This window comes from Agelaius tricolor, unplaced genomic scaffold (genome assembly GCF_023055355.1).
Source record: "Agelaius tricolor isolate 1412-34295 unplaced genomic scaffold, bAgeTri1.0.p SCAF_5, whole genome shotgun sequence".
NCBI lineage: Eukaryota > Metazoa > Chordata > Aves > Passeriformes > Icteridae > Agelaius > Agelaius tricolor.
In genome coordinates this window covers 34,823,691-34,851,184 of record NW_027269265.1, presented here as the reverse complement: position 1 = coordinate 34,851,184, position 27,494 = coordinate 34,823,691, and the positions used below count along the sequence as shown (strand labels likewise).

The following is a 27,494-nucleotide window of genomic DNA, read 5'->3' as shown; positions in this document are numbered from 1 at the left end:
ATAAGAAAAGCCTATGGTACATATGCCATGGAACAGTACCAGTGAGAAACAATTACTTGTTTTTTAAAAGTTCATAGACTAACAAGGAAGGTGGCAAAATCACATGTGAAATCCTGCAGACCTCCAGCCTCCCTTGCCCTGAAAATCCAGTGAGTAGGATTGAACCTGATGTTAAATGGCTTAAGGGATTACTGGATCACTGAAAGATGGTTAATTATTCACACAAGTGTCAGTTGACTTGGATGCATGGGTTGTGTCACATGGTTCATTTCATAATTAAAGTCCAAAAATTACTAATAGGTGGTGGAAAAATAAATGAGCTTGATCATTTTTTCTTTCCCCCCACTGAGAATGTGTAGAGGCCCTTGTTTCTTTCTTTCTATGCCTTTTTTTGGGTAAGTCTTCTGATCTGGCTTTTTCCTTTGTACTTCCCAATTTTCTGCTTTAGAGTTAATAGGAAAACACACTGTTCAGCACCTGTCTTGGTGTTTATTCACTTGGGATTATTGTTCAAGTGCCACAAAGCAGTATTCCCCAGTTCTGTGCAAGCAGTATTCTCAGCAATGAGGTGTACATATAGTGGCATTGAGTTCTGTCAGAAGCAAAGTGACCTTTCCCGCAATATACACTTCTGGTGTCACATTAGAAGAAGCACCAATCTGTCTATTCCTTTTTCCTTTAAAAGTACCCTGCAGAAGAAGTGCTTTGAGCACATCTGTAGTGCTTTATCCAATAGTAGTGTTAAAGTAATAATACAGCTCTTTGGTAGATTTTACTATCTTTTACTATCAATGGTGATACCTAAACTGAAAAGTAACATGAATGAGCAATCGGATTTAGGCAGTCCAAATATACATTCAGTTTAGTTTTCATTTTCTTTGAGTGTTTTATAAATCCTAGAAGGCCAAGAAGAAATTGGGAACTCCTTAGACTCTAGTTTATTTTTTTCAAATAATGCTCTTGAGACAGTAAGAAATGATAAATTATAATATCAAGAGTGTGAATTACATAAGAAAAAAAGACTGTGTAGGTCAAAAAATATATTTTGCTTAATAAAGTAAAATAACTGTGTTAGCAGCAAAGGTTGGATCTTTAGTTACTAAAATCCTTTATCTAAATAGGAAAAGTACTGTTAAAAGTGTCCAACTAAGTTATCTGCAGTTACAGTGAATGTTAAAGATGTGATGGGCTGGAAGGGAGATGTCAAGGGTACAGTTTGTGATATCCATTTGTACTCCCAAATGGATAGGGAAACTGTTGCTTTGAAATGAGAAAAGCTTAATATTTTAACTTGATATTATATTTATATTTTAACTCTTCCACGGAGCAGTTATTTAAGGAGCTTGTTGGAAGAGAAGCAGTTTTTCATTTGGTCATCAGTTGTGCTTAGGAGGCCTTCAAGGTGGTATAGTATGACATGGTCCAAATATGTATCTTTAGATTTTGTATCTTTGCAAGCACAATTAAGAAAAATTAGTCCATTACAGTAGTGTTTAATCTCAAGATTATTGAGTACTGAGTGAATGTATGGGAAATCCTTCAAAAGAATGAAGAAGACAGTGTAGAAAAGACTACTGAAAGACATCTTTTTAAAATCTCAGTCTGTATCCAAATGAGGAAAATTATGCATTGACTTGAGCTCTTTCAAGTTGAATATAAAACAAAGATAAAAGGGTTTTGAAGAGAGTCTTCTGACAGCATAAAACCAAATCCCTTGCTTTCAAATGCCGCACAGGTGAGAACCCTGCAGGAGAGCATAACAGCCCAGAAGTGGGCAAAATGTGGGAGTGCAAGGAAGATAAGGCTATACCAGAAAAAAACCTCAGTGACTTGTGTCTGCCAGAATAGAGCAGAGGCATTTTAAGCTGAAAATTTCTCTTTAAGGGAGTCAAGCTTGGAGCACATATCTTTTACTGAAGTAAAATTCACAGAGGTGTTAAGACTGACTCTTTAAATGAGCAGTAACAACTCCTGAGATTTACAGTAACACCCAAAATTTCTACAAGAACATGAGAGTCAGCTGAGTTAGCAGCTGTGCTGGGCAATCTCTTGCTTAGAGCTGGTGTAGTACCAGAGAAATGGAAGGTAGCAGACACAGTGACAGGTCTTAAAAGAGCTTCCTAAGAATTAGCAAGTATGATCTTGAATTCTTCTCAATGGTAGAAACAGCACTAAAGAGCAGGGAGCTGGTGGACATGTGAGCATGTCTGGGGAAGAGTTAGCTTTTGTAGAAGAAAATGTAATACCTTGTGAAAAGTGAAAATGCTTGAAGGAGATACTGAATATGTGGATAAATGGTGTGGTTGCTTATACTGTATTTGGATTTATAAAGACTTTAAGCAAAATCCTGCATCATAAGCTTTTAAATAAGGTAAATTGATGTGGGAAAAGAGGGCAAGTATTTTTCCCTTCATTTAATCAATACTTAATTACTAAAATAATTAATCAGTTTTATTGGTGGGGAATTCTGTGTTCAACACAATCATAAGTGATTTGAAAAAACAGTACATGGTTAGGTAACGTGGTTGATGGTACCAAGTTATTCAGCATAAGAAAAATTAATGTTCTGCAGAGAGATGAGGAAAAGTTTTACTATAATAAATGATAATATAGATGGTAGTGGTAATAAATTCAAAGTAGTACCCATGGGGGAATTTAATATGTACAATTTATGGGCTCTAAATTTTACTATTGTGATTCAGTAAAAACATGTTGGAGCTACTATGGATAATTTAGCTTATTTTGTAAAGAGTGAGAAAGGCAACTGGAAAATGAAAATTTAGTAGGAAAGAAAGAAAACAAGCAATACCGTTTGTGCCTCTCCCCATATCTTTAAAACTTTGTGATTTTGCTCATTCCAACAGAAGATGTTAAAGTCAATGAAAGATACGAAATGGCTTCTTTTCAGGATAGAAACTAGACTAAGATTTAGCTAGATTGGGATTTGGGGGTCTGGAAAGATGATGATTTAGGCAGGATGATTGGGAGCCTGTGAAATCATAGACAGCATGGAAGGAGCTAATAGGGAACATAGGTTTACTCTTTCTTGTGTTTGAAAGAACTACAGGGAAGCCGATGAAATTACCAAGTGACAAGCTCAAAACACGTACACGGAAGTATTTTTTGGCAATGCATCATTAAATCTGTGGAGTTCGCTACCACAGAATATAATGGATGGTAAATGGGTTCAGAAGAGAGTAAGAGATCAATGGGAGAAAAAACTGTCAGGTCACCAAGGATGAAGAAGCAGTTTCTGTTTCGGGTTTTCTAGAAGCAGAAATAATATTCTGAGGTTATGCTTTTCATCATATACTTTGAGGGAGAGCAGTCCTGGAACTATTTCTGTAACTTCACAGGTAGTATTTTGTAGAATATCTTAAGATGACAACTAATTCTGAAGAAGTATTTTTCACTTATTTTTAGTAATCACCAGCCACCAAACAACCTTCTTCATATTTTTGGGTGTTTTGAGAGGCTCTGTTTTGAAACTAAATTAGAAGATTTATGGTTTTCAAATTGTTTGCAGTTTCAGAGAGAAAATTATTTTTGCCTAAAAGGTGAAAATGTCATCTTATTTCAGAGCTACTAAAAAAAGCATGTAGAATAGGGCAGATCACCAGCTTGGCATCCATGATAAGCTTGTCCTGCAAACTGCAATTTCTTTAGTATACTAAACTCCCAGGTTCAGGTACCTTGTTGCTTAACAGAGGCTGTGTTCAAGTCAAACACCTTTTCTCTCTTTTGTTTCCTTCCCAATAGCTATGGTGTGCTGCTTTGGGAGCTGCTGACAGGAGAAGTACCATTCCGAGGAATTGATGGTCTCGCAGTAGCATATGGTGTTGCTATGAATAAGCTTGCCCTTCCAATCCCTTCCACATGTCCTGAGCCTTTTGCCAAACTCATGGAAGGTAAGCCAGCTGTGGTGTGTGTGGTTTGTGCTGTTCCTGGAGTGCTGTTGAGCATGGCCTCTTTGTGTTGGCTTTGTTACCTAAGAGCACAAATTTCTCCAGTGGCTTTATCCAGGGGTGCAGGTTGTTGTGGGAGCCAGGCCTGGCTGTAAGTGTCCTCTGACAGTCGGTCTACTACCAGAATAATGAAAGATTTTTTTATCAACTGGCTTTATAGGAAAAGGGGGGCTATTGCTGTTCTCTCTTAGCTTGTTTTCTAGTAGTGAGGACTCACCAACACCAAAACTTCACATAACTAGATCTTGTTTGAAGTCTAATTTGTTTTAAAATTTATAGGTCAAGCATCTTGCTAATAGTGTCAGATTGGTTTGAAACGAAACTTTATCCTACTGACATTTCAGGGAGAGATTTTAAATGTGGCTTTGACATTCCAAAACAGCCCATATTTTCAGTCAGAATGATGTGATTTTCTGATTTGTCTGTGAAGGTAGTTCATGCCCAAGGTGGGTTACAGAGAGGTGAAAGAAATACAGGAGTTAGTCATCAGAGCTGCTGTAGTTATTAAAAAGGGTTGTGTGAGGTAATTTTTGGGTGTATTTATGTGACCTGGTCTGCTGGCCATTGAAAATACTTTCATGCTTCCTGAGCTTCAGTTGTTCCTCCCTCCCTCTCTCTTGTCCTCTCTCTCTTCCTTACCTTCAGTATTTTTGTCAGTACCCCTATTCCCAAAGATTTGTAGGTGTTTATATGTAATGAACATTTTTATACCTATCTGGCAGAAAGGAAAACAGAGATAAAGAGAAATCAAACTTGGTTTATAGTCTTGGTGAGCAAAGAATGAGTCTCAACATAGAACTTACTCTGTGGCCTCTGGTGGTGCTTCTAGCCTCAGGAAAGGAATATGAATCTTGAAGAAAATGTTTCTGCTGGATTTTTTTTCTGCTTTTGGAATACTTTTGCATTTTTTCTGGTGTTTTCTTTAGGTTACAGGCTACAGTTAATTTAATTTAAAGTGAAAAATTTCATGAAGGTTCTGCTAAAACAGAAATATTCTACTGGACAGTAAACAATAGAGTTGCAGGTAGAATAGCTTGAAGGTAGTGTAAAGTGAGAAACTGTGTCTGAAAGAGTTGGTGAAACTACCAGCTCAGTGTAGTTTATTTTTTACCAGCCACGTAGTTTATTTTGACCTGCTTTCCTGGATTTCTTAACTATAAGTGAGGATTTAAAAATCATGCCCTCTGTTGGGAAAGTTAGGTAGAGGCATTTGGCCAGTGCCTGAACCCAGCAGCCCAGGGGTGAGCACCCACGTGGCTTTGGAGCACTTGGCTTCTCTGTGTGCTGGGTGAAGATGAGAATAAAAGAACCCAATTACTTTCTGCCCCTTCACCAAAGCTGTGTTTCAAACAGGCTGTTTCCCATCTCGGGTGAGCTCTTCTTCCTCTAATGCTGCTTTCACTTTGGAATTACTGCCATGGTGGTCTTCACTGAGACAACAAAGCTGAACTTTCACTCTTCACAGAAAAGTTATATATTACAACTCTCCTCATTAGTGCAAATAGTGGCTGATCTAGGGCTGGGAAAATAAAAGCCACAGGCCACCTGCTAGTTATCCTCTTCACTCATTCATGCATTTGGCTTGCTGCAGCATTTTGTTTTACTTGGGTCATGTTTGCTTTGCCATGCTTAAAACCTGAGGTAAAGAGACAGGGATTATGGCACTGACAGTCCTGCTGTAACACCCATTGCTACTAATTGGCCAGCATCAGGGGATCATCTGAGCACTCTTTAACATCCTCAGTTCTGTATTTTGATAAAAGAAGCAAATTAAAAGCCATAAATACAAATGTGTTCCAGCATGGAACCTGTTGATACCCACAATTTTGAAAATAGGACACCCAAAATCTCACTAAGGCTAAAATCCAAGGAAAGAACTGCAGAACCAAGCCTTGGCTGTTGCACAGATTTTGTGAAGTGATTTTTATTTTTAATTACAGCTGCCCTTGGTGTACTTCAATCCACAAAACTGATGAATGAACTTCTTTTAGGACATCACATAATATTTTTAACAATGTTCCCTTTTTTCTGATTTCAAGGTCTAGAAAACTTTTAGAACATTTTTATAGCTCATGTCTTGCACTGCAGTAATGCTTGTCTTAAGTCCAGTGACCATGTGGAGCAATGCTGTATGATGAGAGAGACCCATGTGTTAGTTACTTCCATTCATGCAGAAAAGTTATTTTCCTTACAAGTACATGTGAATGTGAGTTTTGTGTTTGGTTGCTCTGGAATTTTGCATGCAGGCATCTAGCAGTACTAAAGAGAATAAGAACATCTGTTGAACAAGAACCTGTGTAAGTGTTGGTACAGGACAACATAGAATGAGAATGAGGAAGTGATTTTTTTTCTGGAGTAGAAATGAGGGAGAAGGAAGAGAGGAGACTGAATGAGTGCAAATTTCCTATTCAAAAGTGTTGTTAAATGTTTTAATGTAATGGTTTGGGGGATTGTTTGTAATGGATTAGGGGTTACTTCATACTATTTTCTGTGTTCAATTCCCATCCATCACTATAAAACATTACCTTTTATACTGTTGCTCATTGAGCTGCTTTATGTGGTAAGGTGGCTACCTTCTGTTCTGTGTTTTTAGATCTCTGTAATTGGCTGAATAATTGCATTGGATTGTAAATGAAAAAGACTTGTTTACATCTGTGGTTTCTCCTAAAAGCAAAAGAAAAATGACTGATTAATTTTCACTCAAATAATAAAAAAGGACCTGTAAAAGTAGGAGAACTCCAAATGCACCATTTGATGTCACTATTTACTTGAATCTCCTATTTTCACACAAGTTATGTCCAGTTTGCTTTGCAGGAGAGGTTTTCCATTCTGAGAAAAGATTCATAATGACTCAGCTCAGTATTAGATTTTGGCATCAGGAAAAGCCCTGATAGATATCCTCCTGCAGTATGGCTGTTAACTCTGCAGTGTAGCTATTATAAAAGAAGTATTTGCAAGATCCTTGCTTAGTATTTCTACTCTGTGAACACATATATGCATCATAAAGCAAAATATTAAAGGAAATTATTTGTTATTTTAAAAAATGCTTTAAGGTGTACCCTTCTGTAAAATTAATAAATCTGTATTTTACTTGTCATATTATTGCAATAGAACCTAGAGACCTAGATAGTTAGGTAGTTCAAGATTTTAAGTGTTGTTGGATATTGTACAAGCATGAAAGCATGAATTCCATATTTGTCAATAGTCAGTGCAAGTGGGCAGTGGGAAAGCTGGGGTAACACGGGTAGTGTGTATGCCACTCTTAGCCACTGGGGATCAGTAAAGTGCTACCTGTCCTCTCAGACCTCCATTCTTAGAGATGCTTGACAGTTGTTTGTCTTTATTCTGTTCTAGATTGCTGGAACCCTGACCCACACTCACGACCTTCCTTTGCCACTATCCTAGACCATCTTACGGCCATAGAAGAGTCTGGTTTTTTTGAAATGCCCAAAGATTCCTTCCACTCCCTGCAGGAAGACTGGAAACAAGAGATCCAAGAGATGTTTGATCAGCTTAGAGCCAAAGAAAAGGTAAGTAGAGAGTAATGCTCCCTGCTTGTGCTCTCTGGATTGTAATTTCCCCATTTCATAGTTCAAATGGGGATCACTGTTTTGTGCATCCCAGAGCTAATTTTGTCTGTTTTGCTGGAGTTAATATATTAAGTCCCCGAATCAGTGGGAGGTTATGATGCACACAAGGATAGAATCATGAGAAAAATAAATATCCACATCCTCAGCTGCTACTCTTTCTAATATTGTAGTGAGCTTCCATCATAATCTGTGCAAATTGCTGTGATGAGTTGATTGTTTATTGCATTTGATAACTGTTTGACTATTAGAATCTTAATTGTGAAACACACTGAAAACTATTAACAGGAGATGTAGGAGGGTAGTTTCAGCATATATATACACTCTAGTTAACATTGCAGCTTTGTTTCTGCTGGGTTTGTGTTTTCAAGGTTTTGAGCATAAACAAAATGCATGGACTAATAAACATGAGTGCTGTCAGGGAAAGGGTCCAGTAACTGCTATAACTGAAGTCCATCTGGGCAAATAGCAGGAAACAAAAATGCCAGCAGGAATAACAGGAATAGTGACCATCAGCCTTGAAGAGGAGATGTGAAAAAACTGAAGTTTTCTTCAAGCATGCTTGCAGAAAGCACAGCTTGCTGCATCTAATATAAGGTCCTTACAGAGACTGTCTTTAGTTGTTGGTAAGAAAAACTGGAGCAGAACCAAAATCACTAGTATAATTATATATTTGTATATATATATTATATATATTTGTAAGTTGACAGTCTCTTGCTTGAAAGTAAACTCATAATAAGCAGCCATCTTGATTTGGGCTCAGAGGTTGGGTTTGGGAGGCAGAGAGAGAAGGAAAAGAAGACTTTGGGTCAGAGGAAAGAAGTCAACTTCTACAAGAATACTTAAAACCTTTCTATTCACCTATTTTAGTAGCTTTTGGGAAGAATAAATTAGCTGATAGGCATTTCCTTGTTACTGTTGTCCCATGGCGTTGGAACAGTTTTTGAAAACCAGAAACTTCAATACACAAACAGCTAAACAGCACTAACTACACTGCCCTCAGGATGGGTACTGTATTCCTCTTTAGCAATAGGGAAATAATTTTATATTAAATGATTTTATTGAAATCTCCCTGGTGATGAGCCAGATAACAATGCCATTATTAAAAACACCTAAACTAAAATCTGTCTGATTATCTATCTGATGTTTAACTTGAATTCTTCAGTTTTTGCCTTCTGCACTGGAATTGGCCATCTGGAGAGAATTATTCAAAGTGCTGAATTCTTTTGTCCTTGTGGTGGGAGGAGAGGAACGCAGTGGGATTTTGGGATTTCAAGGACAGTTTCACTTAATTCGTTTTGTCAGCGAGGGATAGATCGAAAGGTTTGCCTTATGTGCCGTTGCCAGGACCATGGTGAGATGGCTTTTGAATATCCCCAAGGAGGGAGACTCCACAACCTCTCTGGGTAACCTGTGCTAGTGCTCAGTAATGCAGTAAAAAAAGTATTCAGAGAGTGACCCTTGTGTTTCAGTGTGTGCCCATTGCCTCTTGTTCTGTCATTGGGCAGTGAAGAGAGCCTGCCTTTATCTTTTTTTCACCCTTCCCTCAGGGTTTTTTATACACTGGTAAGATACCCCTTCACCCCACCCAAGCCGTCTCTGGGCTAGGATGAACAGTCCCATCTCTCTCAGCCCTTTCTCATAGGAGAGGTGCTCCAGTCTCTTAAGGTGCTCTCTCTCTCCATCTTCATGGCCCTTCATTGGACTCTCTCCAGTATGTCCAGATCTGTCTTGTACTGGAGAGCCTAGAATTTGACATAGGATTTCAGGTGTGGTTATGTCTGAATTTTAATACTGGAACAAGTGGTTATGTCTGAATTTTAATACTTGTTATGAGGGACCTTGAATGGCAAGCATTGAAGTCCTTGAGGATTTTTTTTGGCTCTCAGCTGAGCCTTTAACCAGTGGGTGCAAGCCATTGAAGCTGTGCCTTCAGAACCAGTAATGTTGGTCTTAAGCCACAGGTGGCAAGGTAGCCTTTTGTTTTACTTTCTTATCTCCCTGCAGGAGCTGCGCACATGGGAAGAAGAGCTGACTCGTGCTGCTGTTGAACAGAAGAACCATGAGGAGCTGCTTCGAAGGCGGGAACAGGAGCTGGCAGAACGTGAGATTGACATCCTGGAAAGGGAGCTCAACATCATCATCCACCAGCTGTGTCAGGAGAAGCCTCGGGTCAAGAAACGCATGGGGAAGTTCAAGAGGAGTCGGCTCAAGTTAAAGGATGGCAATCATATCAGCTTGCCTTCAGGTTGGTGATGTGGTAGGCTGTGCCAGGTGAAATGGGAGCAGCCTGTAGGTTTGATAGTTCCTTACTACTGACCCTTATGCACTAGAAAGGATTTGATGTACTTCAAGAAGAACATGCCTCTTTGGGATCAGTAAACTAAATTTAATGCTCTTGTGGCTAGCATTGCCCAAAGTTCCGATATGAAGGCCAGAAGTAAATTTGAAATGTAACATGTTTGTTAGCTGTTGCCTGTATATGGCTTACTGTAAAAAGGTGGTGTTGCAGTTTAACGTGTTAATACTCGAAAGAATCAGTTTTTTAAAGGATGTATGTAGAAGATGATGGGCATTCGCACTTGGGGAATATTTTACATAATGCTGCAAGAGAAACTATAATCTACTGGATTTTTTTGGTGTAGGAATCTAAAAATTACCAAAATACTGATATATTGATAGCTGTGAGACTAAACGCTTAGATTGCTAGTTCACACGTGAACTCCTATTAACACGGAAGCAGCTTCTGGAAGAAATGTTAAATATTAGTAAGATGTTGGTAAAGTCACTCTTAAGAGTGAAGATGGTGATGTTAGCATTTCTGCTGCAGATTCTTTATGGAGATTTAAATTTGTCAAAAAACCAAAAGTGTGGGGTTTGTAAATCACCTAGTGCTCATTGTTGCATCAGGGATGATGACTTGTACTATAGTCTTTGTTTTCTGGGAGACACTGGCTGTTTAGAAGAGAAGATAAAATGCGTTTGTTACCTATGCCTTTCTTTAGGTCTGCAAACACCTATTTTTGGTGGTGCTTAAGAAACAGAGAGGTAAGGTACAAGGATTTACACAGGGATATAATTTGGCATGACACTCAACAAAACATCTGTGTGTGTATGTGTTTCACACATACACTAGGATACATTTTCAGGGCTGTGAGTACACATCTTTGTTCTAAATTTTTGTTGTGTACAACAGGGAAATAGCAATACAGCTTTTCTACATAGATCCCATAAGTTGCACTCTTTGAAACTTACCATAAATTATTTCTTTTTTTCCTTATATTAAAAAAAAGAGAATTTTAACCGTGTCTTTCTGCTTTTTTTTTTTTTTTTTTTTTTTGCTAAACAGATTTTCAGCATAAATTCACTGTACAGGCTTCTCCAACGATGGACAAAAGGAAAAGCTTGATCAGTAGCTGCTCCAGCCCTCCTGCAAGTCCTACCATTATTCCCAGACTCAGGGCCATACAGTGTAAGGAGCTCAATGTAGTATTGAATTTGGGAAATGTGCAGTCTGTCAGCGTGGTAAGATGCCAAGATTCCATACCTAGGACAGGACTGTTAAAGAAAGCACCTAAAATGTTTGCCTTGTGCCTTGCATGTATACATTTGGAGAGAAAAATGGAGTGTCTTAGTGATGGAGGGAGTATCACCATCTTTGGAGCTTAGGCCATGCTTGCTCAAGTTTGTGAAATACTGCTGTTTCTATAAAAAATAGATTCCTTAGGTGTACAAGTTAATTTTAAAAAATACTAATTGGTAGAGTAGATCTGTAAAACATTGCTGTAGTGTATTAAGTTATTGTTTTAAGGAGATAAGAACAAGGGCACTTCTCATGCAAATAATGTTCCCATAACACAGAATTAGGCAGACATGCATGTCCTAAAATTATGAAAGTCGTGTTTAATTAATGTATAGTGTTTGTATTGGATATCACAGCACCTGTGTGTTCGGTTTCAAACTGGTGGTTCTAAAGAGAAACTGGTGATGGAATAAAGCAGGAGAGGCTACCTATACTTGAAAGGATTAGGGAATGCTTAATTTGGCATTTAATTGTTAGATTTGTATTGATAAATGGTCAGAATTATGAGAAAATCACTTTTGTTACTATTCCTGTTCTGGTCTATGTTTTATTCTTTATTTTGCCATGGAACCAATTATTTTAATTTGTGTATCTGTTTTTCCTTCCCATTTTGCACTGTTCTTTCCACTTGTGAAGTGACACCTGCTGAAAGCAGTAAAACATGGGGACGAAGCTCAGTCCTTCCAAAGGAGGAAGGAGAGGAAGAAGAGAAGAGAGGCCAGAAGAAAAAGGGACGCACTTGGGGACCAAGCTCACTTTGTCACAAGGAGCTAGGTGCAGGAGAAGAGGGGTAAGAGAGGGCCTGGAGGAAGGCTCATTTCTAGGTTCTAAACAGGGTCATGAGCTGGCTCACAGGGTATTTGTCTATCCACTTGCAAATGCCTTTCTGCTTCCAAACTTCTTTCCTCTGCCAGACATGTTAGAGATTCAGAGCAGTTTACAAAATTGCATTCAGTTCATTTGCCTAGGAACTGATGTTTCACTGTCTGGTATTACGTTGTTAGGTGTATTTGTAAGCTGTCAAACTTCTTAGCTGTGCAAAACTCTGTAGAAGTTCTTCTGTGTTTTAAGGCTCAGCTTTCTGTAGTTGTCTTAAATGCTAGTATATAAAAAGTATCTGGTAAAGCCAAACAAATATCTTCTCTTTAGTCTTTTGAAAAAGACATGTACTTTGAGTGAATCAGTCCTGAAAGTGATTTTTGCAGAAATACAGGTTGTACCTCTGTACCTTGTGTTTCTATAGGTTATTGTTCTGTGGCTTCTTTTTTTTTTTTCCCTTGTGTGTGTGAATTATTTATACCAAGACTCCAATGAACCATTGCTGGAATGCTGCTTTAAGCATAGGGCTATTTTGGCCTTCTAAAAGATTTGAAAGCTTGGTAATTTTTAATAATGGTTGAGTGTTTTCCCCCTGATAAATTGATGGTTTGACTCTTGCCGTGTTTTTTAGCAGGGAAAATAAGACAGACGGTTTTAATCTTTATCTTTACAATGGGTGGTCAGGTGTGAAATGCCTGAAAAATTGATGTTTGCATAGTGCATCAGTATTGTAGCCCCCTGGAGACCTGGATCTATTAAAACATGTACTCTGAGATACTCAAGACATGTTGGCAGGACAATGTGGAGGAAGCTTCTTTGACTGCTGTCTATGCTTTACCTGTTCTACAGATGAAGGATAGGATAGCATTCTAAGGAATTAAAACAGATGTCACACTTTACAATCATTAATTATGTAAAAGAGGGGGAGATCACTGAAGCTGGAAAAAACACTTCTACCTTCAAATCATGTTCTTAGAATTCTGGGAATAGACCTCATCCATTTTCTGTTCATTACTGTACAGTCTAAAGCACTGATTGTTTTGGGTACAGACAGCTGGAATGGAGTTGCATGCAAACTGTGGTTGCTCATAAAACTGTCCTATTCTCTCTACAACTGAGATGCTCTTTAGTACTCAGAGTCTCTTCTAGGGAGACTCGATACAGATACCGCATTTTGCAGTGTCTGAAACATGAGAGTTTTGCTGAGAGGGCAGTATAGCTAACATACAATGAACCACTCCTTGCTAAGATCATGCCAGACTGCAGACTTTAATTTAAAGGGAGCAGAGTTGCAGTAAATATTAGTGACTCAAAAGATAGTTCTTGCTATTTCTTAGTATTTCTTAAATTCTTATTTTACCTAGGGTAAGGCAATAAAACTTCATTGAATATTTAAGGTTGAGAAAGACCTTTAGAATTGAGTCAAACATTAACCTAGCCTCTACTTTGTTCACCAGTAAACCATCTCCCGAAGTGCCACATCCACACACCTTTTGAACATTTCCAGGAATGGTGATTCCACCACTTTCCTGGGCAGCCTATTCCAATGTCTGGGCACCCTTTCAGTGAAGAAATTTCTCCTAATACTTAATCTAAACCTCTCCTGTTGCAACTTGAGGCCATTTCTCTTGTCCCATGACTTGTTACTTGGGTGAGGAGGCTGACTCCCACCTGGCGAGACCCTCCTTTCAGGGAGTTGTAGACAGTGATAAGGTCTCCCCCAGCTTCTTTTTCTGCAGGTTAACCAACCCCAGCTCTCTCAGTTGTGCTTCATATGAGTGACCTTCCCCTTTCCCAGCTCTGTTGTCCTTCTCTGAACATGCTCCAGCTCCTCGGTGTCTTTCTTGTAGCAATGGCCCCAGAACTGAACTCAGGATTCGAGGTGTGCTCTCGCTGGCACTGAGTACAGGAGAACAATCACTCCCTGCCAGGATGCCTTTGGCTTCTTCACACTGCTGGCTGATGTTCAACTGCCTGTTGACCAGCATCCCCAAATCCTTTTCCACCAAGCAGCTTTCCAGCCACTCATCCCCACTGTTGGGGATTAATAGCATTGCATGGGGTTGTTGTGACCAACTTATTGTACCTTATACAGCAGGCCTTGATTTGTCATCGATGCAGCCTGTCCAGATCCCTCTGCAGAGCTTCCTACCCTCCAGCAGATCAACATTTCCACCCAACTCAGTGTCACTGCAAACTGATTGATGGTGCCCTCAATCCCCTCATCCAGATCATTGATAAAGATATAAAACAGGGCCAACCCAAATACTGAACCATGGGAAAATTGTAGTGAAGTGGAGAGCTAAACTAAGAAGTATCCTGTGCAGTCCTCAACTGCATTGCGAGCCCATCCTCATTAACCATTCTGGCACAGTGTAACAAATGAGGAACAGACCTTTTTTTTTTTTTTTTTTTTTAAAGTGCTTTAGAGATGTCAGAAAATGTCTTGCTGTGGGAGGACTTCAGATCTATATAGTTGAGATGCATACAAGCATACCCTAAGTAAATCAATAGAGAATATATAAGGGGAGGGAAGAATGGAAGCTACTTGTGAGCATGGTACATTTTCTCACATTCTTCTACTATTTTTAGTCTGAAAGCTCTGGTGGAAGGATGCAAACAGTGGTCATCCAGTGCACCAAATCTTGGGAAGATCCAGAGAACTGCACCTGCTTTTCCAGGATTCACCAGCTTAGCAGAGATTGGTAAAGAAATTCCCTGAACTTGGTACTCTCATCCCCACTTCCATTCACATTTCAATGAACCTCTTTCCTGACCTTCAGCTGGTACCTTACAGCAATGTCTTAATTTTGTTTGGTATCTGTTTTTCTTTTATTCTTTGTCAAGTATCCACTTTCTGCTTCTGGATTTTCTTCTTTTTCTCCTCACTGCTTGTGCTTCTCCCTCTGTCAAGCTAACAGCCTTCTGTTAATTCTCCTCTAGCTCCATGCTGTCTCTCAGCTCCTTTACTGAATAATGACATTTACATGTGCAGCATGCTTACACCTTCACTTGCAAGGAGAAATCCTTAAAATTTTTCTACCTTTTGCTTCTCACTCGCAAACACATAAATTTACTCTAGAAGTTACTGAGGTGTAGGTTGCCTTTGAAATACAGTTGTGCAATTAATCCCAAGTGGATGAATGCTTCACTGATTTCTTTCACTTTGATAGTGTTTCCAGTTACTTCTTTCAGCCTGTCTTCTTTGGAAACAATAGACTGTATTTGGGAGTTGATAAATGATGTTTGTGAGGAGAGCACTTGCATCTTCTGAGGAGAATCTTATTTTGAAGTATATTTGTGAGACAATGAAATTTGATGGTGAAAATTTTACATTGACACAAAGTCTATTTTCATTTGTTTTCCAGATGATGAGGACAGTGAATGTTTTAATGGAGAGGGCAAAGTGCACCCTTCACCTGTGCATAATCAGTCATACCTCTGCATCCCATTTCAGAAGAATGAAGAATGGGATGGCCCTTCTAGTGATGCCAATGAGGAGTCCACCCCTGTAAACTCTGCTACCAGTACCCCACAGCTGACACCCACCAACAGCCTCAAACGTAGCGGCTCCCACCACAAGCGATGTGAGGTTGCATTGCTTGGCTGTGGAGCAGTGCTGGCTGCTGCAGGCCTGGGTTTTGATCTGTTAGAAGCAGGGAAGTGCCAGCTGCTGATTGAGGAAGAGCCAGAGGTGCCCAAGGAAGAGAAGAAGAAGCGTGACAGCATTTTTCAGCGAGCTGGACGCCCACGCAGGAGCACTAGTCCACCTTCCCGGAAGATCTTCAGGAAGGATGATCCCCTGTTGTTGCTAGGCGAGCCATCCACATCCCTCACCCTTCTTTCCCTGTCTTCCATTTCCGAATGTAATTCCACCCGGTCCCTGCTGCGCTCAGACAGTGATGAGATTGTGGTTTATGAGATGCCTGTCAGCCCAGTGACAGTCAAGGCTCCCTTGCCAGCTATTACAAACCCATTGGTCAATGTCCAGATCGAGAGGTTCAAACAAGACCCCAACCAGTCCCTGACTCCCACACACGTGACTGTCTCTTCCCACACCCAGCAAAGCGGACACAGGCGCACACCTTCTGATGGAGCCATCAAAGGGGGTGGACTGGTTGCCAATGGGTGCCCAACCAGTGGATGCCCTTCGGGTAGCTGTTTAACTGGAGCACTGGGAGCAGGTAGGTTTTCAGCCATCTTCTTTTTCCTCTTCAGAGTAAAGACAGAAGCAGTATAATTACTTGTTGCTTATGCATTTGTTGAGATGACCAGCCCACAAGAATTGCTTGTGGAGGCTGTCTTTACACAAGTAGCTAACAGAATAATGTGGCAATGGTTTTGGTTCCAGCATCTTCAAATTGCCATAATCTTGAAGATACGGTGTTTGTAGATTCTGAATGAAGACTTTCTACTTTGAATGTTTTTCCTCTGTATATACAATAAACTAAGATTTGTAGGAATCACTTAGCAGTGACAGCTAACATGTTTTTCCCTCTTCTCTTACATTGTCTGTTTTGGATAGGTGTATTAAAAACACCTAGTCCAAGCAGAGATCTCAGTGAGGTCCCTCGCCTGCCAGACCCCAACCTTGTTTTTCCTCCAACCCCGAGACGATGGAATGCACAGCAGGATCCCACACTGGAAAGACCCAAGACACTGGAGTTCCTACCCCGGCCGCGTCCTGCAGCCAGTCGGCAGCGGCTCGATCCCTGGTGGTTTGTGTCACCCAGCAATGCCAAGGGTGAATCTTCTGCCAACAGTTCAAGTACTGATACGCCAAGCAATCTGGACTCTTGTTTTGCTAGTAGCAGCAGCACTGTAGAAGAGAGACCTGGACTGCCTGCACTGCTTCCTTTCCAGGTGGGTCCTCCTGCAGAGGAGCGGACACTGTTGGACATGGATGCTGAGGGGCAGAGCCAGGACAGCACCATTCCGCTATGCAGAAGTGAACTTAACACACACAAAGCTGCAGCATATGAACTCAAGCAAGAATTCTGGTCTTAATATGAAACCACTGGGGGCAGTGAGCCCCTCTAAATTCAATCCTACTTTTTGCACTGAGAATGCACTTTGAAAACAGATGAGATGGAGGGATGCTACAGAGATCATATGGTGCTGCCTCGGCTGAAGATGTGTTGTCAGCTGCCTGATTTTTGTCTGCATTTGGGTGAAACTTGGCAACTCTGAGCTGCTGACTTTTGCTGTGGGGTTTTCCTGTAGTCTTCCCTGCCCTCTTATTGCAGTTTGAATCTGCAATGAGCTAAAATTATCGTATCAAAGTCTTTTGTTACTGACCTTGTAGGATTTGGCGCCTGGCAGTAAGTATCTTGGTATCCTGGTATTAATCAGTATTTTCAAATAATAGTCATATATTACACTACAGCAGACATCAGTGTTTGATGTTTTCCCAAGGAATCCAGAACAGAAACAAATAAATATCTGGAGACTACCTTCTCTGAAATACATTCAGATCATTAGACAGGCCTGGGAATCATCATACCCCCACTGAAAAAGCAGAAGTAGCTATCTTAAGACTTGTTTGTCCTCTTTTGCTCATGCAATAGTGTAAGGTGGAACAGATGGCAGGGGAAGGGCATGGCGGCTCCACTGGTGGAGGTCTTTGAGAGCAGGTGAACCAAACTGTTGGAAACAAGTAGGTGTAGTTGATCCTGGCTTCAGGGTAGGTTGGATGAACTTCAGTGAACTCCTGAGGTCCCTCTCAGCCCTATTTATTTTATGGCCCTCTGCTTTCAAGATGAAGGCTTATAGTATAGCTGTTTAGCTTGATTTTTTTTTTCCCCCAGACTTTCGTTACCATCAGTCTCTTTTCTTCCCTCCCTGTTACTCAGGCTCATAGTCAAGTTGCCTCAGCTTTGGAAGGGGAGTTAGCAGAAACTTTCTTTAAAGATGTGTTGGCTTGCAGAAGGAAGTAAATTATGTGTTTCCAAATATTTTTCTTTCTATTTTTTTCTCCTTTCTTACACCTTTCAGGAGTGACCAATGAAACCCAAGACTGTTTTTATGCACACTGGTACTTGTTTAAGGCTGTTTTGGAAATGAGGCTTGTTAGTAGTTGGATTGTGTAAACAGGAATCAGAACATCTGGATTCTGTTTTATTTTGTCACTGACTTCACTGTGTGACCCTGGGCAAATAATGTAACCTCTGTGCCTGAATTTCCCCATCTGTAAATAATAGGAATAATACCTACCTCACAAGGGAAGGGATTGGGACATATATAATAGTTTATAAAGTCCTTTGAGATCTTTGAGTGAAGGGCACTATAGATATGTAGACCTTTATTCTTGTTCAAATATGTAAACCACTCCTAGATCTGGAGCAAGAACAGACCCCTGTCTGGAAGGAGGAAGTCACACAGATAGGGTGTGCCTGTGCTCAGAGTTTTCTGTACAAAGACTTCAAGTGTGTCTGTGCCACTGCAGGTATGTCTTACTGGCTGTAATGAGAGCTTCAATCTTCCCCAAATTTGGCATTATATATAAGGGATGTGGCCTTTATGTGAGTGTAATAGGGTAGTCTGCTTTATTGCAGGGTACAGCATGTCTGTTCACTGGTTTTGTACAGATCTGTGCTTGTTTTGCTAATTCGCTGATACTTGGTTGCGAAGTCATTTGACAGTGCTGCCAGTGCAGTGCTCAGCCTGTTGGGGCAGTCCAGTCCTGCTGTGAAGGCAGGAGAGCTGAATACTTCCTGCAGCTGTCAGCACAGTGAACTTGTGTGTTTAGATGTTTGTAACCTGATTTTAAAAACCAGCATGTTTGAGGAAGAACTGTGTGTAAGGCTTTTTAGTTCTGTCCTCTTTTCAGTGAGGACTGAAACCGGCATGTTCCCATTAGTCAAGAGCACCTTTTTTTTCTCAGAATTACAGTATGTTTTGTTTTGAAAGGTCACATATGTCTTGTTTGTCACATTCCATGGAAAATGCTTAATGGCAGGATTACTTTCTGCTGCCTATTAAATGCTCCAGAGCTAGCCTTAATGGTGCTACACTAGATGTTGAACCTGGAGAGACTGTTGACTGTTTAGACAAGGTATTATGATAAGGCAAGATGGGATTCAGATACGTAAAGAAAACATTTCTGACTATTTTGTTAAATTTAGACCTTTGGCATTATTGATTTCTTAAGCATCCTTTTGCTTTCCATTTCTGAAAACTCAGTTTGTGACCCAGACACTAGCAAAAAGGCAAAACTCATCCAAAAGATCACTAATTTTGATTGTGCTATAAATCAACCTTATTGCAATCTCAGTAAGAGGCTGTGTCAGAGGGATTTGAAAGAAGGACATGAAAATAATTTATTTTTCATAGGCTTCCTTATAATTTTAAAACATCTGGAACAAAACTGGGTCAGCTGTTCTGAAATGTTAATGTTTTCTATCCAAAAGGTATCATTATAAATGTCATAGGGAGTATCATCTGCTCTGCAAAGGCATCCCCTGGAATAGCTCCATTTGAACAGAAATCTTTCGAATCCATTTAGTTGCATGAAATGGGAGGACACCTTTCTAGGTCACACTATATAACTGATATAACTCAGCCTGCTAAACTTTGTAATATCTGGCCAGTTGATTTCACCAAATGAACTTTTAAGGTTTCTGTCAAGTTCCCAGGAAAGACAAATGTAAAGGCAAGTTGTTCAGTCACCTCTTTTACTTAGGAAAGTTGAGGATGAAGAATTAACCCCCTGTTGCCCCTCTCCCCCATTTATATAATCACTTGGTGAAGGTGGCATGTAGCTGAACTTTGAGAAGTATTTTGCTCCAAAGAGTATCTTCCCTAATGCCAAGTGGACATTGCTACATCAAAAAACTTGGTAGGACGGATGACAAGAGTCAAGGATCCAGGTCAGGGTTACCAAACTAGATACTGTTATTACAAAGCTGCCAGACAGACTAGTTGAAAGCATACTGGTTGGTATGTGTTTGTTTTGTGGTTTTTATTTGGGGTTTTTTTTAACCTTTCTTTGATGCAATTATCATCATTGACCCTAGCATGTGAATTATCTGAGAAAGTCTTTGAGCATCCACCTGTAACTGTCTTCCAGTGGCCAACCTGAGCTATCAGGCGAGAGGAGTCAGTTGTGAAAACAAGGCTGCTGACTTCACTAGGTGGTGGGGTATTCTCAGGCAGGCAGAGAGGGGGCTCTCAAGACTTGTCAGGTATTTTACCTTATGCACTCCAAAAGCTTTTGCAGCCAGTGTCCTGAGGCCCAGAGGCTGTGTGCATGTTTAAGCTAGGTCAAAACCTCTCTCTATATCCATCTGTCCCCTCCTGCCTTGAATTCTCTGCTTTCTTAATCTGTTGGGTTTTTTTCTTCCCAGTTGTGAGAGCTGAGGTGCTCCAAATCTCCAAAGCAGGGGTTGACTCTATTCCACTAGACAGTGAGAAGGTATGAGCCCATCAGCTCAGAAATCTTTTTTTCCTACTGGTTGCTAGTATTTCCATTTGTCAGGGAAACAAAAATCTCAGAATATTGATCATTGGCCTATCTTTATAGTAGTATTCTTGAGGAAGATGGTGAAAATCTTACTTTAAAAAAATTATAACAAATGTATTGTTTCCTAAATGTCTGAATAAGTTGCATTTTTGTTTTGTCAGAGAAAATGAAAAGAGAAAACATGAAAGTCACTGAGCAGTCTAAAACAATGACAAAAGAATGGAGAAAAATATGTTTGAATACAACCCTTACAAAGAGGAAGTGGCAGTTCTTTAACTGATAGTAATAATGAGATTGTAGCTGAGAGAAATGTTTGTGGTTTAGAAATATATTTGTATTTTTCTTTAGTCAGCTGGCAGTGTGTATCACTAATTTATATAATTGATGTGCTGATTTAGGAAATGAAATAGAAAGAAGTTTGTCAGGCCTTCGAAGTATGCTATCCTTGTAGCCTGTTTAGTTTTCCTGTAATTGGAATATAATATGGATACTGGGGGGAAGGCACAGACATAGCAACCACTGCAAAAAAGGACAAATTTTTTGATAAATTTCTACTGGTTTCGTAGAAATTGAGTGTGGGACAAGTAGAGTGAAAAAGCTTTTGTGTCAAAACTAAGGTGATTAAATAGTTACAGATTCTTTTCTAATACTGTTTCTTCTTACAAGACTGCACAGTGGTCTATTTTACCAGCAAGTAAGTCTTAATCTCCTCTCAATCATTTTCAGAGGTGCAAATGTAACTTTTTATCTAGATTTTCCCTCCAGTTTATTATTGCAATGCGTTGATATTCAGTATGGGGCAGGGAACCTTGGTGAAAATACTCTTTTTGTAGTAGTTTTCGAACAAAATGAGTATTTTTAAAGTGAATTTTTGTTATTGATGGGGAAAGACCCGTTCTGGTTTAGCATGGTTTTATGATGAAATATTTTTCTGTACCTCTAGGAATGGGAGTAGTTGCCTTCCTCTTCATAGCATGCTGTTATCTTGAGACATTGTGGACAATACTGCATAGAGATGTAACTTCAATATCTCACAAAACTGGATACCTCTCATCCTGTTGAAGGTGAGGCAGTAATGGTCAAGTAAAGAAAGGTCAAGTAAAGAAAGGTCTTTGCCTTTGGAGTGTTTTGTTCAATAAAACATGTAGGAAATCTCCGACCTTGAGTCGCCTTTCTGTCTTGAGATTAATTTTTATTTGAAACCTAATTCATCTCTGTGGGATGAATATGGGGCCTGGAGTCTCATTGGATGTATGGAATCAAACCTTCTCCTACATCCCAAAATTCAGTGATAGCCTGTTATTTTTACAAGTAATTCTAAGCTAATGTAAATAGGTTTGTTTCCTTTTGGTTTTTTGAAATGTTTCTCCTTGGAAAACGTGCTTCTTGCTTTCTAACCTTTTACATGCACTTTGGAGATACTCTTAAGAACTCTTACCAACCCTATGAATAAGAAGGGTTATATCTTGCAGTGTGATTTAAGTTCTCCTCTCCTTTTGGCTCTTTTTTTTTTTGTATGAAAAAGGACATTTACATTTGAAAAGATTTCTGATCCTTACCCTGTCACTGAACAACAGTTTCTTATCTTCCATGTTTAGAACTTATTTAAGACTACAATTTGGGTAAAACTGGACATTAAAAGTGAGGGGATAGACATGTATTAAAACATATTTGCAAACAAGCAATAAATACAGCAAATACAAGAACCAAAATACACTGTTAAAGAGCATAACTTTCAGACTTTGTGAATCTTTGGTTGATGATATAATTAAGGTATCTATAGGAAAAAATGCCTTCTTATGTTTTTTTTTAATTTTACTATTTTAATAGTAGAATACAGTGCTTTGCACAGCCAGCCAATATGGTAGTTAGCTGGACAGAAAGGATCTTTAACCAAGTATGCTTTTTTTTCCTTCTTATTTTCAATCCAGGTTTTGGTTTAAATTTTTTTTGTGTCTTTTTTGGTGTTGAACAATCAATATAGTCTTAAGAAGAAGTTATTGTTGTTAATCTCACTTTCACGGTTTCATTAGGCATTATGGACATGAATCTGTGGCTTATTCTGGTGCTCCTTCTATTGAATGCATTAGTAGAAAGTCATGCTGCAGTTAAAATGTGCATTTGCTTTTGGTTTTTCCCATTCTTGGCTTTTTTAAACAGTTTTACCACTGGTCAGAGATAAACACAACTTCTGAAATTACCTACAGAAACTTTTTTTTTTTTACGTTGGAAGTAGTCACTCCCAGGCTAGGAAGTGTGTGCTTAATTAACAAGTAGCTTGCCACTGGTGACTGGGTAGTGGGTCTGATGTAGATACTGGAATTATTATTGTTCCTTTCTAACAAGGACCTCCCATTTTTTGCAACTGGAAATTCTTCAGCACTTCCTCAACGTTTGTATACGAGAAATACATTTTAGCTCCTTTTGTACATAGTGAAAAATCTTCCTTTTTCTAATCAGGAACATAATTTTCCTACTGAGAATGGCTTCTTGAGCTCTGTGGTTTTCTTTGTTAGTTTTCTGTTTGGGGAAATTGTTCATTTTGGGTTTGGTTTTTAAGCCTCTCAGTTATATATGTATGTGTTAGGTGCATCCTTGTATGCCAAGGTGCCTTCCATCTCACATATCTCCTTGCTGGGGCCTGGGTTGGTTTTTTGGAGGGACCTCCTAGCTGTAGCTTTCAGTACTTTCAGGCCAAATACCATCACTGGAAACCTTTTGTGTTGTCCCATTTACTCTCCTGTGTTGAGCCATGTGCTATCACTGCCTCTCCCTATTTCTCCACTGGGGTTTTGGCCCCATCCCATCTTTGTTGGTTATTTATTCTTGTTGCCATAGTAACAAGTGTGAGGCAGAAAACCATACACACTTCAGATGTGCTTTGACCTAAAAGATTTCCACGCTACAAGCATAAGATATAACTGAGGGAAGTGGAAGTGGAGGTTGGCAGGAAATAACACAGTGGAATTATCCTTCTTAATATAAGTCAGAGGACAGAGGAATACTAGCTACTTGGTAAACTGTCGGCATCATAGTTAGGTTGGATCCTAAAGAAGAATTTGAGGAATGTACAGTTACTTAATTTGATAGAATGATTTGGGTTGGAAGGCACCTTAAATGTCATCTAGTTCCAGTCCCCCTGCTATGGATGGGGATGCTTTCCAGGTTACTCAAAGCCCCATCCAACTTACCCAGTTTCTGGTTGGTTTGTTTTGTTTTACCCTGAACTACCTCATCTGTAGAGATAGAATGGGCAGCAAATCTAAGTTTTGGTAAGAATTGCTCTAAGTATTTAAGGTTGCAATGAGATGGGAAGGCAGAGGCAAACTTGTATTTGGCTCTTTGACGTGCAAATTCCTGATGCAAAAGTAAAACCAGCTATTAAGTTAAGATTATACTTGCTTTAGATATTAATGTCTCCAAAATAAACAATAAAGGACAAAGTGGGGCATTTTTCTTGATAGTTTCTAATTTGTGGAAGAGTTGATTGTCCAGAGTCAAAAAGGTGGAGATTTCATATTGGTCACAACTGCTTTTAGAAATGATAGTCTTTTTTCAAAACAGTTTTGTTTTTTTTTTTTTTTTTAATAATTTAATGTGCTCTTAAAGTGGAGCTGTGCACGATCCTGATTGTTTTCTTGTATTTGCAGTATTGTTTTCCTAGTGTATCAGCTCCTAATACAGTCCTTACTATATCTGAATGCTAATAATGTGCAGGCAGCCCAATAGAACTAATATTAAGGAACTATGACACATTTTTAGTGTGCATTATGGTGGATTTATTAACCCAGCTTGAAGTGGGCTACTGTTAGGTCTGTTGCTGATGGGTCAGATGGATGCACAGCTAGGAAAAGGGGGCTTAGAACAAATCTGCAGGAGCAATGCCAAAGTAGTATTTGCTTAAAATAAACAATTTGAAAAATAAGCATGGAGGGTGGCAGGTGAGAGGGCCTTAATTAATCAGAAATACATCTATCAGATCTTGTCCATGCTCAAACTTTAAGTTGCCAGGATAGCTAGTGAGAATCTACATTGTGTTCAATGTGGCTGAAACCTCAACATTAAGACAAGAATAATTAATTTTATATATGCTATTTCAGACTGATTAACACTGTCTCCCATTCTACCTTGATTGTTTCAATTCAGCATTTTTTTCAAGAACAGATGTTGAGGTTGGATAAAACTGGCCTTCTCCTCTTGGAGAGGCATACAGGTCTGAGGGAGAAGAAACATGGCTCTAGCCATGTCCTGATCTTTTGTGTCTCGTGATCTTAGCTGGAGAGGTTATAATGGTGCAGCAGGACATGCTGGTGTTGTTCCAAGCTTCATTAATAAGAATTCCTCTAGCAGCAGTTAAGTTACAGAACAAACCTGGCCTCTGATTACTGTTTGGCTTAGCTCAGTTGCATACTGAGCTCCTTGAGTCTGACTATATCTGAAGGTGAACAGAGCTTCTTCCTTGAATTCTGATGGAATTTGTGAATGTGGCCACTTCTCAGCTGGGGTAATTTGTTTTCTCCCAGGCTTGGTCAATGTCACAGAATCAGTTGTCACCCTCAACTTACTGCCCAGATACTCATAGTAGGCTTGTTCTTCTGTCTTGCATGCTTTAGTGAGCAGCTCTTACAATGTCAACAGGGTTAGCATTTCTATCTGAGCAGAGCAGCTAATAAGATCTGACTTTTCACACTGCATCTCAAGCAGTTGTTACTCCATCAGTTCTGCCATTGCTCTATTTTCAAGGTTATCTTGACAACTATAATATCCAGACTGTAAAGAATATAGCCACATGAAAAAATAATAGGTAAAAAAGAAAGAATATTCAGGAGCGTTTGCCAGCTGAACTGGTTGAATTTGGCCAGTGCTCTTGGCAGAGAGTAGGATCCATTCTTTTGCAACATAGATCTCTTTGGGGGATGGCTTGGTTTGAACTGCAGAATTTACCTAGATTCACATAAAGTCCATGGGCACCAGTGCCCATCATGTTTGGCAGTTATAAGAAGATACCACATAAACCCAAGAGCAGCTAGTAATAAAAGTTTGTATTTAGGCTATTTAACTTCCAAGTTAAAAGGGAAGAGGCCTCAATTCAGAAAGCTCTTCATCACATACTTAAATATCACTGAAATCAGTGGAATGTATTTGTCGGTCAAAATGCACAAGACCCCAGCTGAGCAAAGCTCTTTTAATGTGAATTGGGGGATTGTTGTGTTGAAACTGATGGTGAAGGACCAGGTTCTTACCTTGATTGTCAGAGTAAGAGGTCAGTTAACCTGAGGAACAAGTTCCTCAACAAGCCCCTGGGTAAATGCTGTTTGATTGCTGACTCTTGTGGCCTTTCCATGGTTTCACATGCCATGCCTATTTGACTGCTACTTCTAACCATAACCAGGGTAAGCTTTGAGAATGTTTTCTGACATGGGGTGAAGAACTTTTGCATTAGCAGATTGCTAGCTGTAAAGGGGCAGTAAGTGGTGACTGGAGGCTGTGTGTGCAAATGGCAGTTTAACCTGAGGCCTATTCTCAAGTGTTTCTTCTCATTTTACAAATGCATCCCTCCAGGCTGGTGGACAGACCTGACAAGCTCAGCGGTGATCAACATCCACCACTTTTACTAGAGTTCTAGGATTCTTGTCTATCAGCTGTTGGCACAGCACACTGTGCTGCTATATTTGAGTTCTTTGTCATAAATTCAGAACAAGCTGGAAATATCTGAGATATTTTGCCTGACTTAAGTTGAGAGGCTTATATGGAGTGAGCAGGCAACAGTGGTGAAAAAAATCAGGGAAAATACCTGTGCTTTTAACAATGTCTCTTCTGTGGCTTTGAAAGTCCAAGAATTTCTCAGCCAGAGAATGTATTTCCTCCTTCTTTTTATAAGCTACTTCTTTCTTTTGCCTTATTAATTGTGAATCTGCTCCTGCTTCTATTTCAAGCCAGATGCAAAAATTGGTGACCTGACTTTCCTAGGTACAGTGTTGTGAATCTGAATAACCAGGTGAGTAGATTTCTCTAGTGTAAGATCATGCCCCCATGTCTGATCCTTTGAGATATGGAATAGTTCCCGCTTGTGTTGAAATCGCTGTGTAGAGGGTGTTGGGTACTTCATAAGGAACTCCAAACTCTGTAGGACTGGGATTCATCTTATAGCTTGAGTATTTCAGTCTGGTTTTGGAGACCTCTGTATGTCTTCTCTTCCGTTTATGGTGTTCAAAAGTCTGTTGCTATGGAAGTAGCACCTGAAGGTATGTTTTGCCCGAAGAACCTGCAATGAAGCAGTTACATTACCAAATGACAATGTACCCCAGAATTGAGTAAAATGACAGAGGCCACCAAGTTTTTCTTGTTTGTGTGATGAAATGTTGTCAAATTAAGTGATTTGTTGGAGCCTTCCTTTAACTTCTGTACAGCAGTAAGCTTAGAGGAAAAGAAGATTGCATTTTTAAAAAGCTTTATTTGTGACCTGGACTTGTTGCCTCTGACCCTCTTGGGCTTAAATAGTTAAATTATATTAATGTCCAATTTGTTTCACTGTAGGTAACACATCAACTGAATACTCTTGTGCATAATCTGCTGTATCTTTCCTCTGTTCTGTGTCAATGTATTATGTGTATTTGGATTACAGTTCTTTTTGTATTAAATTATTTTATGTTATAGAACAATATTTAAGTGAAGCAAAGAGCTAATGGAAGTTGTTGACGTTTTGGGATTTCTTTTCTCTTTGCTCTTTTTTTGGATGTACTGTAAATTGTAAACCAAGGATGCCAAGCAGGCTTGGTTCAATGGCTAAAATTATTGTATTACAGTGTAATGCTGATCTAGGCCTTGTCTCAACACTAGAGCACACAGACTTGAATAAAACTGTTATAAAAGTGATTGTCTTCAGGCCTTGAGTTCTTGGGTTTGTGCTCCAAATAATTTCAAGCAGGTATTTAGAATAAAAGTGGCATTACCTTGCTATGAGGATTTCAGAATTTTTCCCAGTACAACAAGAAGTTTCTTTTTCTTCACTAGGTACCTCAGTCCTGGTCAGCTAGTCCAACTCTGGGTTCTCCATAGGGCTTTTGAAATGTTTTTGT

General features: G+C 39.5%; 1 protein-coding gene across 2 annotated transcripts in view; it reads left to right on the top strand.

Annotated features, from left to right (window-relative positions):
• The window catches only part of MAP3K9 (mitogen-activated protein kinase kinase kinase 9), a 58,408-nt gene extending 31,117 nt beyond the window's left edge, over positions 1-27,291 (top strand). The window contains exons 4-12 of one of the 2 annotated variants that reach the window (XR_011679223.1): positions 3,760-3,908; positions 7,320-7,495; positions 9,560-9,800; positions 10,902-11,024; positions 11,772-11,925; positions 14,547-14,659; positions 15,323-16,138; positions 16,480-17,275; positions 21,359-27,291. Coding sequence is in view for 1 of the 2 variants with exons in the window: in XM_071427201.1 (XP_071283302.1) it covers positions 3,760-3,908; positions 7,320-7,495; positions 9,560-9,800; positions 10,902-11,024; positions 11,772-11,925; positions 14,547-14,659; positions 15,323-16,138; positions 16,480-16,961 (2,254 nt within the window). In the remaining variant the exon portion in view is untranslated. Of the gene's footprint in view, positions 1-3,759; positions 3,909-7,319; positions 7,496-9,559; positions 9,801-10,901; positions 11,025-11,771; positions 11,926-14,546; positions 14,660-15,322; positions 16,139-16,479 lie in introns of both variants that reach the window. The other variant, XM_071427201.1, reaches the window with a different exon arrangement.
• Positions 27,292-27,494: the final 203 nt, after the last annotated feature.